The 18,169-nt window shown below is 33.3% G+C and overlaps 1 protein-coding gene across 1 annotated transcript in view; it reads left to right on the forward strand.

The window, feature by feature from the left end:
* Positions 1 to 18,169, forward strand: part of ARMC3 (armadillo repeat containing 3) — a 129,410-nt gene that overhangs the window by 63,465 nt on the left and 47,776 nt on the right. Inside the window, exons 11-12 of the mRNA XM_044678928.1 lie at positions 4,410 to 4,546; positions 12,742 to 12,910. Coding sequence (XP_044534863.1) covers positions 4,410 to 4,546; positions 12,742 to 12,910 — 306 coding nt within the window. The remainder of the gene's footprint in view (positions 1 to 4,409; positions 4,547 to 12,741; positions 12,911 to 18,169) is intronic.

The following is an 18,169-nucleotide window of genomic DNA, read 5'->3' on the forward strand; positions in this document are numbered from 1 at the left end:
TTTCTTCCTCCCCTCTTACTAGGTTCATGCACATTTCATGGCCTTTTCTTATCCTCTAATTCAATTAATTCTACCTCAATTAGCCTTTGTATGTGTGTGTGTATATATAGAAACACATACATATTATATCCATTTGCAGAGTTATACATTCTTTTCATATATATGTGCAAATACAAATTAAATTCTCTGGCATATATGTATATATGTATCACACTTCATTTTCCACCACCTTTCATGGTCAGGAAACTCTCACTTTCCACTATTTAAATTTTCCTTCAAGATTGAAAAAAAACCTAATTTCATTGTTTTCTGAATTTAATTGATAGGTGTACATTCTGTTCTCACTATAAATATATCATATATTGAGCCATACTTTTGGTTTAATGGACTCTTTTGGTCAAACTTAAGAATCTATCCATCATTTATGCCATTGTTTCTATGGGAAACATCTCTATAATTGTGGTACTAATATTTGCACTGTCATCTCTAAGATGTGGAAAATAATACTTGCACTCAAAGCATATAAAGAAAGTAACATAAATGTGAGCAGTTATGAGATGCATTGAGTTTTTAAAATTGTATTGATCTATTTTGTATTGACCCATACACTTCTTAAATGCCCAGACAAATCCTACCACAAATGTATTTCCCCCAGCATAATTAAGATAAAATACAATGATTACAATAATAATAGTTAACGTTTATAAAGCATTTTAAGGTTTGCAAAATGCTTTACAAATATCTCATTTAATCCTCACAAAATCCTCTAAAGTAGGTGCTGTCATCACCTCCAATTTAGAGATGAGGAAACTGAAGCTGAGAGAACTTAACTGACTTGCCCTGGGATCACATTTGTATTAGTAAGTGTCTGAGGCAGGATTTGAACCTAGGTCTTTGTGACACTGAGTCCACCACTCTGTTCATTGAACCATACTGGTCATGAGATATCAAGCATCACTTCGTCCTTTTATATTTTGTTTATCAGAAGGGATATTTCTTTTGTTTCATATTTTTTATTTTTTTGAAACGAATTTTTAAAATGCATATTTTCACAATTTCATAGCCTTTGGTTTCAGGAGAGAAAGGTATTCGCTTTAATTGTGCTAATCAATTAATGTTTTCCATGTTATTTCTCTGAAATCACCAGATTTTCATTAATGCTCTATATTATTTCATCACCTTTGTATACCCCAATTTGCCTAGCCATTCATGAATAGTTGGAGAGATAGTTTGCTTTCAGTTTTCATTACAAATTTGGTTCTCTTTAACATTCTTGATAGGGTGAGTCTTCTCTCGTTTTCATTCACTTCTTTAAGGTGTAAATGTGGTAATGAGATTGGTATGTGTCAAGGAATAAAAAAAAACAACACCAGTAACTTTTCTTACTTAATTTCAAATTATTTTCTTGAAGACTTTCAAAGTGACAGGCAAAAGATGAAATTATTAAGGGAGCAAAGGCTTGAGTTTCCAAGCATATCTGTTTATAAAACAATGCATGCTGATTGAATAACAATTTGGAACCAGACCTCCTCAGTTATCACAGTGGACCCCAAATAAAGGAGTAGACAGATTTTTATGCATTAAAAACAATCAAATATGATCAATTAATCCAAAGAAAATAATTAATCAGGTTACAAATTTAGATAATCCAGTTTCTAATTGGAGAGATTAGGGACTTTCCAAATTGGGAGGGGGAGAGTGAAAAGATATAATTCCCCGAAATCAGAAAAAGAGGTGACTCACTCCCCCCAGTGTCTATATATAAACACAGGAACATGGAAACAATAACTGATTAACCAGCACTGGGCCAGTTTTCAGATAAGACATATGGGTTGCTTGAGATGTATAATTGTGAGAAAACACCTTATGTACATCTTCAGATCAGACTGGATTTCTGGTCACCATAACCTAGTCCTTAGTTAAGCATCATTAAGCAGTAAATAGAGAGAGCCAGGCACAACTGGGCTCAAACAGTTTAATAATGTTTTCTAACACATTTAGTCATTATTTTTGTTAATTTTATTTTGTATTCCCTTTGTGATATGATCGATATAGCACAAAATCTACAAATTCGAGCATTATAATTGAACAAAGTTTTCTCAGAAGACAGAAATTGGACTAGACCTGAAAGTGAATAGAAAGGCAACTGAGCTAGTTCCAGATGGAGTCAGGATTGTTCGCTCAGTTCCCACCATTCTTTCAATAACAGTGCACAGCTCCATCAGTGATCTATGAGTGTCTATCTTCCCATAACTCTTCCAGCATTTTATTTTTCTATCTATTATTATCTTTGTCAGTGTGATAGGTGTGAAGTTCATGTATGTAATTTTAATTTGGATATCTGATTATTAGCAACTTTGAGCTAAAAGAGTATAGAAGTGATGAATAGTTTTCATTTGTCCTTTTGAACACTGTTTGCACTTATCTTTTAGCCACCTATCCATTGGGGAATCATTCAGACTTTTGGATTTGTATCACTTCCACATAGAGTCTAAATGTCAGGTTTTTAATTAGAGATGTTTAATGGAAAATATTTTTTCTCAATCCACATTTTTACAATATCCTAGCTGCATGGCTTTTTGCTTATGAAAAAGTTTTTTAGTTTTATGTAATCAAAATTATAATTTTGTCTTCTATAATCTCCTCTGTCTCAAATCTGATTATGAATTTTTACTCTGTCCCTAAATTATTCTCTTCTATTTCTTTTTTGTGAAATAATTTTTATATGTAGATGACTTTTCCATTTGGAATTTTTTTGTGACAGCTAGGTAGCAAAGTGTTTCTAGAGCAGTGGACCTAAGTATGGAGGACTGGATTCAAATTCTGCCTCCCTCACTGGCTGCATGATTGTAAGCAAGTCACTTAACATTTCTCAGACTCAGTTTCCCCATCTTTAAAATGAAGATAATATCACCTACCTTGCAGAGTTACAGTGAGGATCAAATGAGATCGCACATATAAAGCGATTTACAAACATTTAAGTACTAGAAAAATGTCAGATTGTTTTCCTTAAACTCTCTTTCCTAACAGATATTTTTGTGAGAATTATCTATATATTTATGAGAATTTCTATATATATTTGCTTCTAGGTAATTCTTATCTATTTGAATCATCTAGTTTAACATATGTAAAACATGCATATTTTAACTAGAACCAGGTAGTTTTGGTAATTATTGTTTTGTAATACAAGAGTAGGTAATACCAACTCTCCCTCTTTTCCTTTGATAATCTTGGCTTTTTCCCTTTCGCTATGAGTTTTGTCATTACTTTTGTTAATTTTATTTATCATTTCCTTTGTGATTTGATTGATGTGGCAAAAATGTTGATATTTACAATATTATATTTGGTCTAGTCAGTCTAGTCATGAATATTGGTCATATCTCCCTTTATCGAGGTCTTCATTTATTTATATGAAAACTTTTTGTAGTTGTATTTATATAATAACATTAGCTAATACTTATGTAGTGCTGGGGATTATGCTAATTGTTTTACAATCATTATTTTCTCCTCATAGCAACTCTAAGAGGTTGTTATTATTTTCCCCATTTTATATTTGAGGAAGGAAAAGCAAACAGACATTAAGGCCTTGTCCAAAGTCATATAGCTAGTAATCATCTGAGTCCAATTATATGCCCAGTACTCTAACCACTATACTACTTTTCTGTTTCTAAATTCCTTCTGTTTCTCAATAGATTAGCTCCTAGACATTTAATGTACATTATTGTTAAATGATTCACAATAAATTATTTCTTTCTCATTCTGATTATGTTTGTGAATACTATAGAGAAGTAATGATGATTTTTACAGACTTGTTTTCTATTTTCCTGAAAATATTCTCTTTTGATGATTCTCTAAGGTTTTTTAAGTAAAGTGCCATACGGTTTGCAAATATTTTTGTTTGTTTACATTTAATCACTTAATTTCTTTTTCTTGTCTTGTTTCTATAGCTAGCATTTCTAATATTGTGTCAAATAATAGTGGAGACTGTGGGATTCCTATCTTCACTCCTGGTTTTATTGAAGTAGTTTCTGGTATTTATCCATTACAATGATGTCAACTCTTAGTTTTAAAAGTAGGTTTTTGATTACATAGTAAGTAAAAGGTAATTTCATTCATATGAGTTTTGTTATTTTTAATCTAATGAGTACTACATTTTGTTGAACGTTTTCTATGCTTCTATTGATATGCTATGTGGATCTTTGATTAGAATAATGATAATGTACTCATCTGAGCTGGGAAAGTTAGTCAAAAGGGTACATTTGGGAAATGCTCATATTGGCAAAAACATGGCTCCTTGAAGTTTGGAATATTACAAGTGTTTCAATTTTTATGTCAGGAAAACCTTTTAATAATCCATTTTTCAATGTTAACAAGTACCCAGTAAATTACATTTGATTTTCAATTTTTAGTTAAGAATTGCAAATGGACTTGAACGACTTGTGGAATTGCTACACTCAAATAATGAGGAAGTCAGAAGAAATGCTAGTTGGGCTGTTATGGTTTGTGCAACTGATGAGCCCATAGCTGTTGAATTATGCAAATTAGGGTAAGAAGTTGTTTTAATAGAGATGTTTAGTTACATACTTATCTAAATGTCAAGAAAATAGTTCTTAAATTATAAATGTATACTAACTTCAAATAAATTATTTTAAATTGAATTAAATTTTCACTGTTTTTGTAGTAACATAAATGGCAAATAAGGAAAAGTATAAAATCTGTCCAAATCAGTAAAAAATAGATTAAATAGGCATAAGAGTTTATGATCACAGGCTCTTTTTATAGGTCATTATTTAGTCCACCCTTCACAAATTGTGTGAATAAAGATATAGTTGAATAAATGATAGGATATATATGCATATATATATATATAAAGTTGAAATAAACATCTGTTTCTTTAAACTTATGGAAGCAAGGACTCTAAAGATGGAAGCATGGATTGAACATTAAGAAATAAACTCTTCTTTCCCAAGGGAGAAGACTAACTTTACATGGTTCTCCCTGCATGTCTTTAATTAGAAAAGTACTCAAAAATATGTGTATCTCACTATTCTACTGGTGATGAAGTTATTGTTCCTATGAATTTGCTCATAGAGGAAATATTTCTCTCATTTCCTCAAAAATTGATTTCTCCAATTCTGCTAGGGATTCTTCCACTTATATTAAAACTTGTCCCCTCACAACTACTATCCCCCTGGCTTTCTTCTTCCTGGACTCTTAAGCCATTCACTTTCTATTGGCTCTTTCTATTATGTCTTTAACATATTTAGACTTCCCATCTTAAAATGGAATAAAAAACTTCTGTTACCTTTGCCAAATTCCAAGCACCAGCCATTTTTTCCAAGAGTCTTCTAATAGTTTTAAGGTTTATTCCAAATATGTTCTCTGCTTTTCATTTCTACTTATCCATAGATTCTCCTTTTACTCATTTGAATTAAACAATGACTGGCACATCATATAGGTGCTTAATAAATACTAATTAAGATACACAAGGTTTAAATAAGATGCCTTTCTTTTCCTCATGAAACTTAGAGCCTAATATCTTGATATATGATTAAAGAAAGACTGACAACTATAATAAAATAATACATTATGAGTGCATAATTAGGTAGGTATATGGGACTAGGCCATGGTCACTATTGATGTAGGTTGGGGGAGGTAAGTTCAGGCTTTCTATTAAAGATCGTGTTTAAAGGTAACTTTTAGATGGAGGGGAAGATATTCCAAGTGAAAGAAAGAACATAAAAAATGTCAAGGTAGGTAGAATGAGTGACAGATTGTGGGGAAGGGGGTAAATTAAATAGAAATAGTCCAGTTTGGCTAAAGAATAAACTGAAATTGAGAGAGGCAAAGTGCTTGCAGCTTAAGGAGAGCCCAACATTCCAGACAAAGGAATTGCAATTTTATTTGTGAGATAGTAGGTAACCACTAAGTATTGTTTTAGCAGAATATAACATTCCTATGTGAGGAAGACTATTCTGGCAAAAGAATGAAAAATTGATCAAGAGGAGAGAAATAGTAGGGAAAGGAAAACCCATTTGAAGGTTATTAAAATAGACTAAGAAGACCTAGATTAAGGAAATAGCAAAAGCAGAGAATATGATATGGAGGCAAGAGAAATAGACATAGAATCAGTAGCACATTATAATAAGTTAGATCTGACAGGTATGAGGGAGGAAAGAAACTAAGGTAATTCCCATGTTTTAAACATAGGTGACTAAGTGACCCCCTCCAAGATTACTGCCTTGCATGCTAGAGGGGCTCAAATAGCTCAGTAAAACTGCTCAAGATGGACAGGTCATAATAGAGAATTCTAAGAAAAGGTGATCCACTGGAGAAGGGAATGACAAACCACTCCAGTATCTTTTCCAAGAAAACCTAAGGGACCTTAAAATGTCTTTAAAAAAAGGGACCTTAAAAAAACCTTAAAAAACCCCTAAAACCTTAAAATGATAAGAGACATTGGAAGATGAGCCCCTCAGATCAGAAGCTATCCAACATGGGAAGAGAGAACTACTACAAGTAGCTCCAATACTACTGAAATGATTAGACCAAAACCAAAAGGAAGCTCAGCTCTGGTGTATAGATCAATATTGCATAGGAACCTGGAATCAACCAAGATATATTGACTATGGTCAGATAGGAGATGTAAAGAATAAACACTGACATCTTGACCTTGAATGGGTGAATTTAATTCAGGTGATCACTACATACACAACTGTGGTAAAGAATCCCATTGAAGAAACTGAGTAGCTTTCATAGTCAATAAAAGGCAAGAAAAGTAGTTCTGGGATATAATCTCAAATCTGAAAAGGTAATATCTGTTTGAATCCAAGGCAAACAGTTCAAAGTCACAATACTTACTACAAGTCTATGCTCCAAATGCTGATGGTGAAAAGGCAAAAGCTGATCATTTCTATGAAGTGCTACAACATCTAGAAATAACAGCAACAAAAGATGTCACAATCATCAGAGAATATTGGAATGACTAAAGTAGAAAAAAATCAAAAGATAAATGGAATTACAGGCACACGTTTGATCTTGGAATAAAAAAATGAAGATTAATAGAATTCTGTCAAGATAACTCAATAGTCATAACCAACACTCTTTTCCAACAATCCGAAAAGGTAACTCTATAAGTGAGCATCACCAGATGATCAATATCAAAAACCGTATTGATTATGTACTTTGCTGCCAAATGTGGAGTTCAACAATCAGTTAAAACAAGACCTGGAGCTGACTTAATCTCAGATCATGGGCTTCTTGTTGCAAAATTCAGACAATAAATAGAGAAAACCATCAGACCATACAATATGATCTAAATAATATCCCTTATGAATATCAAGCGAAGGCAATGACTAGATTTAAGTGTTTAAGATAGAGTGCCTGAAGAATTGAGGACAGAGATTCACAATATTGTATAGAAGACAGTGATAAAAAGCATTCCAAAGAAAAAGAAGCACAAGAAAGCAAAACGGTGTCTGACGATGAAATCTCATCTGACTAATGATTACAAATAGCAGAGAAAAGAAGGAAAGGGAAAGAAGAATGGAAGGATACACCCAGATGAAAGCAGAATTCCAGAAAATAAGGAAGGAAAGAAAAAGTTTTTCTTAAATGATCAATGCAAAGAAATAGAAGAAAAAATAGAATAGGAAAGATGAGATTTCTAAGAAAATCAGAGATAAAAAGGGAATGTTTCAAGTAAAAATTGGCAAGATCAAAGACAAAAATGGACTTACAGAAATAGAAGAGAATATACAGAAGTATGCAAGAAAGATCTTGCCTGATGGTGTGGTTACTGACCTAGATCTGAAGAATGAAGTCAAGGGTACCTTAGGAAGCTTTGTTAACAATAAGGCTAATCTAATGGAGATAAAAGATTTTCCAGATGAGCTATTTAAACTCCTAAAACATAATGCTGTTAAGGCCCTTCACTCATTATGCTAACAAATTTGGAAAACTCGACAGTGGCCACTCGATTGGAAAAGATTGGTGTATGTCCAAATTCTAAAGAAGGGGCAATGCCAAAGAACATTCAGATGACCAAACAACTGTGCTCATTTCACATGCCAGCACGATTTTGAGGTTATGTCTAAGATTCTGCAGACTAGGCTTCAGCAATTATGTGTACTAAGAAGCACCAGAAGATCAAGCCAGTTTTTGAAGAGGCTGAGGAACCAGAGACCAAATGGCCAACATTCATTGGATTTTGGAGTCAGCAAGAGAGTTGGAGGAAAACATCTACTTCTGCCCCATTGACTACACTAAAGCCTTTGTATGGATCATGACAAAATTTTGCAAGTCCTCAAAAAGAGTTGTGAGTACCACATCATCCTACATGTCTCCTGAGGAACCAGTACATAGGTCAAGAAGCAACATAGAACCAAAAATGAAACAACTGATTGGCTTAATATTGGAAAAGTACTATGATAAAGCTATATATTGTCAGTTTATTTATCTAACTTATATACAGAATTTGTCATGCAAAATGCCAGGATGGATGAATCAAAAACTAGAATTCAGGTTGCTGGGAGAAATATCAACAATCTCAGATATGCAAACTATACCACTCCAGAGGCATAAAGAGAAGAAGAATTCAAAAACCTCTTCGTGAAGGTGAAAGAGGAGAAAATAAAAGGTGGCTTTAAGCTTACCATTAAAAAAAATTAAGATCCCTGGCAAAGAGTATAGTGTCACATTTTATATTCTTGGACTCAAACATCACTGCAGACAATGGCTACAGCAATGAAATTAGTCTTTTATCTCTTAGAGGAAAAGCTATGGCAAACCTGGATAGCATACTAAAAAGCAGAGACACCACTTTTCTGACAAGGGTCCATATAGTCAAAACTACAGGTTTTCTAGTAGCAATATATGACTGTGAGAATTGGGCTATAAGGAAAGCTGAGTACCACAGAGTTAATGCTTTTGGATTATGCTATTGGAGAAGACAATAAAAAATAATGCCTCAGCATGGGAGATTTCCACCCACTCGCTGAGCAGCTGATCAAGGGAAGTGAGCTCTAAGGCCCAGACATGCTGACCAGACATTACTCTGCCCCAGGCTATTGCTTTGGGAGAGAAGGAGTAAAGAGTGAACATGCCCCAGTGTTACTGAGAGGTGAGGACCCTAATGGCTACAGTGACTCCTGGGAGAGGTGAGTCCCTGATTCCTGTCCCAAGGAAGAGAGGGTAGCTAACATTTGCAGCTACCAGGAATTTAAGGGAGTAAAAATATTTGTTTGAAGTGAAAGTACTGCTGAGGCCAAATTAGAGCATCTAAGGTCATTCGCAGCCTGGGGTTGTGAGCTCTTTAAGGGACTATACCTGTCCTTGAATTATAGAAAATGGAAAAAAAATAAATAGGGTTCAGGAAATAATAGCACAAAAAACACAAAAACCCCCTCACCCTGGGAAAGGAACCCAACTCTAGCATTAAGCTAACAATTAAACCTATTGGCTGCTATTTTTTTAATGAGTAAGCAAAAGAGAAAGAGCCCAAGTATAGATGGCTACTATGGGGATAAAGAAGATCAGGGTTCAAATTGAGATGAGAGTGAAGTTAAAACATCTACTTCTAAAATACAAAAGTGAAATGTTAAATGGTCACAAGCCCCAAAAGTTTTTAGAAGAGCTTATAAAGGCTTTAAAAACCCGGGGGGCATCTAAGTGACTTAGTGGATTGAGAGCCAGGCCTAGAGATGAGAGGTCCTGGATTCAAATCTGGCCTTAGACACTTCATAGCTATGTGACCCTGGGCAAGTCACTTAACCCCCATTGCCTAACCCTTACCACTCTGGTAAAGGTTTTTTAAAAAAAGACTTTAAAAACCAAATGAGTTAGGTGGAATAAAAAATTATGAAAGGTTAACCAATTGGAAAAAGAGATTCAAAAACTCACTGAAGAGGACTCCTTCTTAAGATCAAAAGAAATAACAAAGCAAAACAAAAAGAATGAAAAAATGGAAGAAAACATGAAACATATTATTATAAAAACAACTGACCTGGAAAACAGATCAAGGAGAAACAATATAAAGACTGCCAGAACACTGGAAAATGGTTGACACCATACTTCAAGAAAATTATTAAAGAAAATTGCCCATAAATTCTAGAATTTTATGATGAAATAGAAATTGAAAGAATCCACCGATTCATATTAAGAAATAGGATGATAAGGTGAGGGGATGAGGGAAGGGCCCTTAGAATGGTAGGTTGATCTGGAATTATGAGGGCAAGGGGAGAGGATGAGGGAAGGACACCTCAAAAGAATGCTAATTAGGGAGGCAGTGGTAAGAAGAAATTAGACTTCTAAGGAAGGATAGGGCAAAAAGAGGGGGAGAGATGGATTAAGAGTAAAGAAAATAGAATGAAGGGACACATACAACTAGTCATTATAACTGTGAATATAAATGGGATGAATTCATCCATAAAATCAAAATGGATAGTAGAATGGATCCCAAACCAAAACAGAAAAATCTTTTGTTTACAAGAAACATTTTAAAATGTGACATACATAGAGTAAAAATAAAGGAATGAAGCAGAATATAATACACTTCAGTGGATTCAAAAAAGCAGGAGTAATCATGATCTCAGACAAAGTTAAATCTAAAATTTATTTAGTTAAGAGATAAACAAGGAAATTGTATTATGTTAAAAGATAGCATATATAATAAAGCATATGTAATTAGACCTGTATGCACCAAATATTATAGCATCCAAATTTCTAACGAAAAAGAAATAGATAGAAAAGCAATAATAGTGGAGGGCTTTGATCTTTTCCTCTCAGAACTATATAAAACAAACCAAAGAATAAATGAGAACTCAAGGAGATGAATAGATATGCTAAATATGATAGATATTGGGAAAGAAGTGAATGGGAATAGAAAGGCGTATACCTCCTCAGTGAGACATAAAACCTTTACAAAAAACTGATCATGTATTAGGCACAACCTTATAGTTAAATGCAGAAAAGCAGAAATATTAAATGTGATACTTCCAGATCATTATGCAATAAAAATTATATGTAATAAAGGACCCTGGAAACAAAGTAAAAATTAGTCAGAGATAAAATAACTTAATCTTAAAGAATGAGTGAGTTAAAGAACAAGACATAGAAACAATAAATACTTTTATTAAAGAGAATAATATGACAATATGCCAAAACCTATGGGATACAGTAAAAGGAGTAATTAGAAGAAAATTTATCTTTAAATTTGCTTATATAAAAAAATAAAGAACAGATCAATGAATTGGGGAATGCAATTTTTAAAAAATCTAGAAAAAGAACAAATTAAAAATCCTCAACAAAATACCAATTTGGAAATCCTAAAAATTAAAAATGAGAATAATAAAATTGATGTAAGAAAACCATTGAATTAATAAACTAAGAGTTGGTTTCATTAAAAAATTAATAAAATAAATGAACCATTGGTTAATATGATGGGGAGGGACTTGGACAGTAAGGAGACAGTAAATCAACATTTAAATAAATTATTTCAGACTATTCCCTAGCAGAGAAAATATTAAAGTTGAAGTTTAAATACCTTTAACACTTAATGAGAAGAAAGTACTCATTGGAAAAAAAACTTTTATATTGGGAAAGATTGAGGGAAAAAGGAAAAGAGAAAGACAGAGTATAAGAAGATGAGATTCATGGAAGCAGTAGACATGAACTTCGACTGACTTCAGGAGACAGTGGAGGAAGAAGGCCTTGATATGCTATTGTCCATGAGGGCATGAAGAATGGAACATGACTGAATGATTGAACAACAATAACAACTAGGGTGAAAGATCATGCCAATAATGTTATTTAAAAAAAGATATGTTTAAAGAGAAACATAATAAGCTCAGTTTTGGAGAATTTGCCATAGAACAGATCTTGCTTTGAGATTAATAAGTTAGTTTTCTTTCCTTTTATATATCAAATGTAAATAAAATGTAATGTAAATAAGGTAAATCAATAAGATCAAATGTAAATAAGGCAAGTAAGAGTTTAAAATCATATATACAGACTTACTTTAATATGTTCTTGTATTCATATTTTTTCTTTGAAACAGAGCCCTAAATAGGACTTACTAAAGCTGGTGTGCTCATAAAATAGAATCTTAATTTTACTTTACATTAATAAAGATAATTTGTCTCACTCATTGTATCCTATTGGCATACATTTTTTAATAACCAGTATTTATTGAAAACCCACACTAAAGCTCTGTTGTAAGAGATAGAAAACCAGTAGAAGATTGTCTTATGTCAAAGAGCTTTCAAATTACACAAAAAGACCAAAACAATACACATGAAACAATCAGAATATAGGCATACATTCTTTGAGAGGAAATTGATTTTACCTCTGTAATTCAGTCAGGTTGAGGAGCATGATATATTGGAAAGAGAGCAGTCAGGAAGATCTGGGTACAAGCATGACCTATCATCTAGCATGGTTGTGTGATGCTGGGCAAGTCAATTAAATAGCTCGAGGCAACTCTTGAAGATTATAAGTTACAGAGATAATGTGGATATGCATTCCTAGAGAACATTTCTTACCTGAAGCTACATAGAACATTAAGATAACTAGGCTAAAAAAAAAAGGGTGTCAATATCTATCACCAGCTAGACTAAAGAATAAGAAAAGAGGCCATTCCTCCCTCCCCCAATTTGTCATTTAGGATATTAAATAAGAGAATCATTTACTTTAATGGTGAAGTATTTATGTTGAGCAATTAAAGCTTTTTTGTTTTGTTGACAGGGCTTTAGACATCCTTCAAGAAATTAATAAATCACTAAAAAGAAAAAATAATTTTAGTGAGGCAGCTTATAACAGATTGCTTCATAACAATCTTTCCCTGAAGTACTGCATGAATGGCTATTTGTCATCTAATGATCTAATTACTGATGTATTCTATGATGCTGGTCGGGTAAGTGCTGATACTAATTTTTGTTGTATAATAATTTCATTACTTTTTTCTTAAATAATGATACTGCTACTTTGCAAGTTGGTATGATGCTATTAAAGTATAATTTTATAATTACCACCTAGCTTACATTTTACAAAACCAAGATATAAAAATCAGCTTTTCATCTTTAATTGTGGCCACAATAGCCCATCTTTTATAATTTAAATGTAAATTTAATAATTTATTATCATAATTTGTGGTAGGCTAAGGTTATTTGATAAAACTTAAGGATAAAATTAAGGATAATATTATTTTTAGAATTTAATGTCAGCTTTAGGAAAATAATTTCAATTAGAACCTGTTTCATTTTCCAATTTAAAATCCAATTAAGACTGAGATATAGTGCTAGATTTAGGGGGATTGATTGGCACAGAAGATTAATTTCAAAAACATTTCTCATTCAATAATTTTTTAATAGGATATATAAATGACATGTAATACCTTGTTGATTTAGAGAGAAATAGATAATAAAGCTTTACTCTAATGTTGCACTGTGGCTTGACAGTGACTTTGGGTTCTCAAAGGCTATATTACTAGAGCCTTAGCTCTTATGGTTTTTACCATGCTAGAAAGGCTGTAAGTTCCACCTCAATAACAAAATGTATCTGCTTCTTAAGAACTAGCTTAACACAAATGTGGAGAGGATCATCACAAAGATGCAGGTCATCTGGTGATATTTTCTTTCCCCAGGGCCTTTTATTGAATATAATTTTTTTTGCATTATGGTCTGAAAGGGATGCATTTAATATTTCTTCTTTCCTGCATTTGGCTTCTTTCCTGCCCTAAAAAATGGTCAATTTTGGGGAGGGTATTGAGAAAAAGGTATGCTCCTATCTATTCCCATTCAATTTTTCTTCAGGAATCTAACATATATAACTTTTCTAAAATTCTATTTCTCTCCTTAACTTCTTTCTTGTTTATCTTACAGTTAGACTTATCTGGTTCTGAGAAGTATAAGTTCAGATTCCCCCAGTTTTACTGCCTTTTACTCCAATAACTCATTTAACTTTTCCTTTAGGAATTTTGATGCTATTCCATTTGGTGCATATGTGTAGTGTTGATATTATTCCATTGTCTAGAATGCCTTTTAACAAAATATAATTTCCCTTTTTAGGATAGGTAGGTAGCATATGGCTATACAGGATTTGTCAGGCTTATAGTCAGGGACCCTCATCTTCCTAAATTCAAATCTGGCTTCAGATACTTACTAGCTATGGGATACTGGGTAAATTATTTAACCCTGTTTCTTTCAGTTCCTTATCTGTAAAATCAGATGGAGAAGGAAATGGCAAACCACTCCAGTATCTTTGCCAAGAAAAACCCAAAAAAGGTCATTAAGAGTTGAATGTGAATGAAAAAATTACTGCACAATAACAAGTTTTCCCTGCTTATATCTGTTAATTAGACTTATATTTGCTTTTTCTTTGTCTGAAATCATCATTGTTACCACTGCTTTTTTTTATCTCAGCTGAAGCAAAATAGATTTTATTTTTATTTTTACTTTATATGTCTCTCAATTTTAAGTGAATTTTAATAAACAAAATATTGTTGGATTCTGGGTTTTAATCTATTCTGTTCCTTACTTCCATTTTATGGGTAAATTTGTCCCATTGACACTCACAGTAATTATTTCTGTGTATTGGCTCCATTCTATTTTCCCCCTATTTATCCTTCTCTCTCTTTTTACTCTGTCTCTCCTCAAAAATCCTACCACTTTGGTGAAACAGATGTTTCCTACCAATCTCCTAAATTGTCTTGGACTTAGACTCTCCTTCCAGTCTTAGACTGGAAAACCATTTAACATAATCTTTTGTTTTGTCCCTCTAGAATTCAATTTTGGGCATTATTTTAAAGTTGTTTGGAGGGGGGATTTGGGAGAGCTGAGCTGAGTGCTTTCCTCCACCATCTTATGGTGATAAATTTATTAGTCAATCCATTAATTTCTTAAAACAAAGAAAAACATAAAATGGTACTCACTCCTATGTAGACCTTTCCCCGCTTCTGCAGTAATAGTGTCAGTGACAGAAAAGGACAAAAGGTACTAAAGTTAAGAACTTTAACTTAGCTGATAATGTTCTAACTATGAGCTCATTGTTCAGTTGTCAGTGAGTGTCCACTAGATGATCTGAATCATACCTGTCTTGACATTCCTACCATAAATTAAACCAAAGGACAGGAGAAAGTTACAGTTCACAGGTTCTCAAGAGATGGACAAATTACAGAGTTGACATAATAGGTTTTTATTTGGGGCTCAGAGACAGTAAGAAACAATATTTTATGGGCTATTTAGGCACTTCGTATGGCAATTTTCCTTAAATATTTTCAGAAAGAACACTATGAAAATTATTGTAGCTTATATACCAATATCTGTTACACATGAAAAAGTTAAAAAGCTCTCTGAACAATTCTATAAGACCCTTCAAATTAAATCAATATGTAATTTGATACTTATAACTTCAAAAGTGGAATCGATAAGGAGAGTGCAAAATAGAAAATATGAACAGCAATAAGAAATGGGAGTGGCCCATAATTTGCAGACCATACAAAAGCTATGTAGCTACATATAGCAGATACTTCTATGGGAAGCGAAGAAGATGATGTTGGATATATCAAGCACTGAATAAAGATAACAAAAAATTAAACTGATTATAATGAACAGGGAATTATATATTCCTGATATGAGTCATTCATAAATTAACTATCTGGTATAGTCAGACTATTGACTTGTTAGAGCAAAGATCAACATTATATGACGCCCAACTAAAACATCTTTTAAAATGCCTCTGTCTTGGCCTACAAGTGAATGATGTAAAATATGGGATATGAACAGAAGCATAGAAACATTTAGTATAATACTTTAATAGAAAAAATGAATTAATTAATCTTCATGAATAGACAGATCAAAAGAAACTAAAAAAGCACCATAGTCAGCCAACATGACTTTCTTGTCAAGTAGAGAGAGGTGTCACTGGTTTAGAATAAAAACTAATTTGTAAAAATCTTAATAAAAAAGATAGTGACAGAGTATTCACAGAATCATCTCATTAAAAAGAAAGGAACAGTAATGGGCAAAAACACATTTAAATAAAGCTTGACAATCATCCTGAAACATTTAAGGATGAAATGGAAAGGTCAAAAAATAGAAGGTGGAAAAGATCTGCAAAATTTGGGGGATTAACACTTTTTAATAAAAAGAAAAAAGAGAAGCCATCACCTTTTGACTCTAACATCATAGCCCCAGAGTGCTTATAAGAGGAGGTAAAAATGGCTTTATAGAAAACAAAGACTAGAAATACTGCTAAAATGCATTTAGGGGAGATTAGTACTGAAAATGACATGACTAGGAAGGCACTGGAAGAATATTAAAAGATATCTGAAAGAATGGAAGATACCAAAAGTATTTTTTTTAAAAAACCAACTTAGACCTAATAAAGTTCATTAATAAATGAAAAAAAGCAACTAGAAAATAATCAATAAATACAGATAAAACTTTACTATCAGTACAATATTGAATAATTGGAATAATGCACATGTGCCCTGAGCATGTTGTAGGAAACAGGGACAACAGGTGAATACATCTTTATAATCACACAATTGACTGAAAGATCTAAAGAATATGAGCTCCCATTGTGGTTATTATTTGTTGATCTCACACACATACACAAATTTGATTTGTAGGAATAAAAAAAAACACTTTTTTAAAGGTTCTTCAATCTGTGTTCCCCAGTAAGCGTTTTTCAGTATGCATCAAAATTATTAAAGGTTCCTTAAAAGACATAATAAGAGAGAATCTTTTTCAACAGCTCTCTGATAATTAATGTCAGCTTAGGCCTAAAATAGGGATATATGCTCTCCAAAAAATGTTTCACTATCGTGGCAGAGATTCCAAACTGGATGTAGATGTTGAACTCCTTGGACGTTCATATTTGTGGCTGATATCGTACTGATTGCATCAAGCCCTAGAATACTGCAGAGCCTCCTGGATAAGATGCAAAAGAATTTGGCCAAATCATGTCCACAGGAAGAATCAAATAGCTGAAGAATGTCTATTGCCTAGACCAGAGGTTCCCAAACTTTTTTGGCCTACCACCCCCTTTCCAGAAAAAATATTACTTAGTGCCCCTGGAAATTAATTTTTAAAATTTTAATAGCAATTAATAGGAAAGATAAATGTACCTGTGGCCATCACTGCTCCCCTGGATTGCTGCAGCACCCACCAGGGGGCGGTGGCGCCCACTTTGGGAATCACTGGCCTAGACTCTAATTAGTAGTGATGTGGACAACCCATAATAGGCATCTGTTAATGTGTATACACACACCATCACTGGTCTATGGGAAACTGCAGAGCTTCTGTAATCCTGAATTTCACCATGAAAAGAAAGCTTATATTTTTTAATATATAATTAACCAATATCCTACCAGCACTGTATGAATGGAGGTTAAGGAACACTATAATCCACAAACATTTTTGAGTTCCAACTCAGAGAGAGGCAGCATAGCATATGGTACAGAAAGATGCTGAGGAATCAAAGTACCCTTGGTGTGTCCTAGGTTTGCATGTTGTCTTCACCATTAATAATAATAGCTGGGGGCAGCTAGGTGGCTCAGTGGATTGGAAGGTAGGCCAAGGGATGGGAAGTCTGGGGTTTAAATCTGGTCTCAGACACCTCCTAGCTGTATGACCCTGGGCAAGTCATTTCACCTCTATTGCCTAACCCTTGGAACAATACACAGTAATGATTCTAAGATAAAAGGTAAAGGTTTAAATAATAATATTAGCTAACATTTATATAGCTCTTGTTATGTGCAAGGTACTGTGCTAAGTACTTTACAAATATCTCATGTGATCCTTTCAACAATCTTGAGATTGTTATTATTTTATTATCCTATTTTACAGATGAGTAAAGTGAGGCAGACAGAGGCTAAGTGATTGACAGTGTTACACAGGTAGTAAATGTCTGAGGCTGAATTTGAATTCAGTTCTTGACTTCAAGCTCTCAGTACTATATCTTCTGTACTACCTCCCTGACCCATTAAACTATGAGCTCCCCCACCTCCAAAAAAGCTGGGTTTGTTCTTTTTGCCTTTTTTTATATTCCCAGCACTAAGCAGTGTGTGTGACACACAACAAATGCTTAATGAAAGCTGGCTGAATGAGCTCTAACTCATACTAGCTGTGTAACCCTGGAGAAGTCATTTTACCTCTCAGTGCCTCCAACT

The sequence above is a fragment of the Gracilinanus agilis genome, chromosome 5 (assembly GCF_016433145.1).
Source record: "Gracilinanus agilis isolate LMUSP501 chromosome 5, AgileGrace, whole genome shotgun sequence".
Lineage (NCBI taxonomy): Eukaryota > Metazoa > Chordata > Mammalia > Didelphimorphia > Didelphidae > Gracilinanus > Gracilinanus agilis.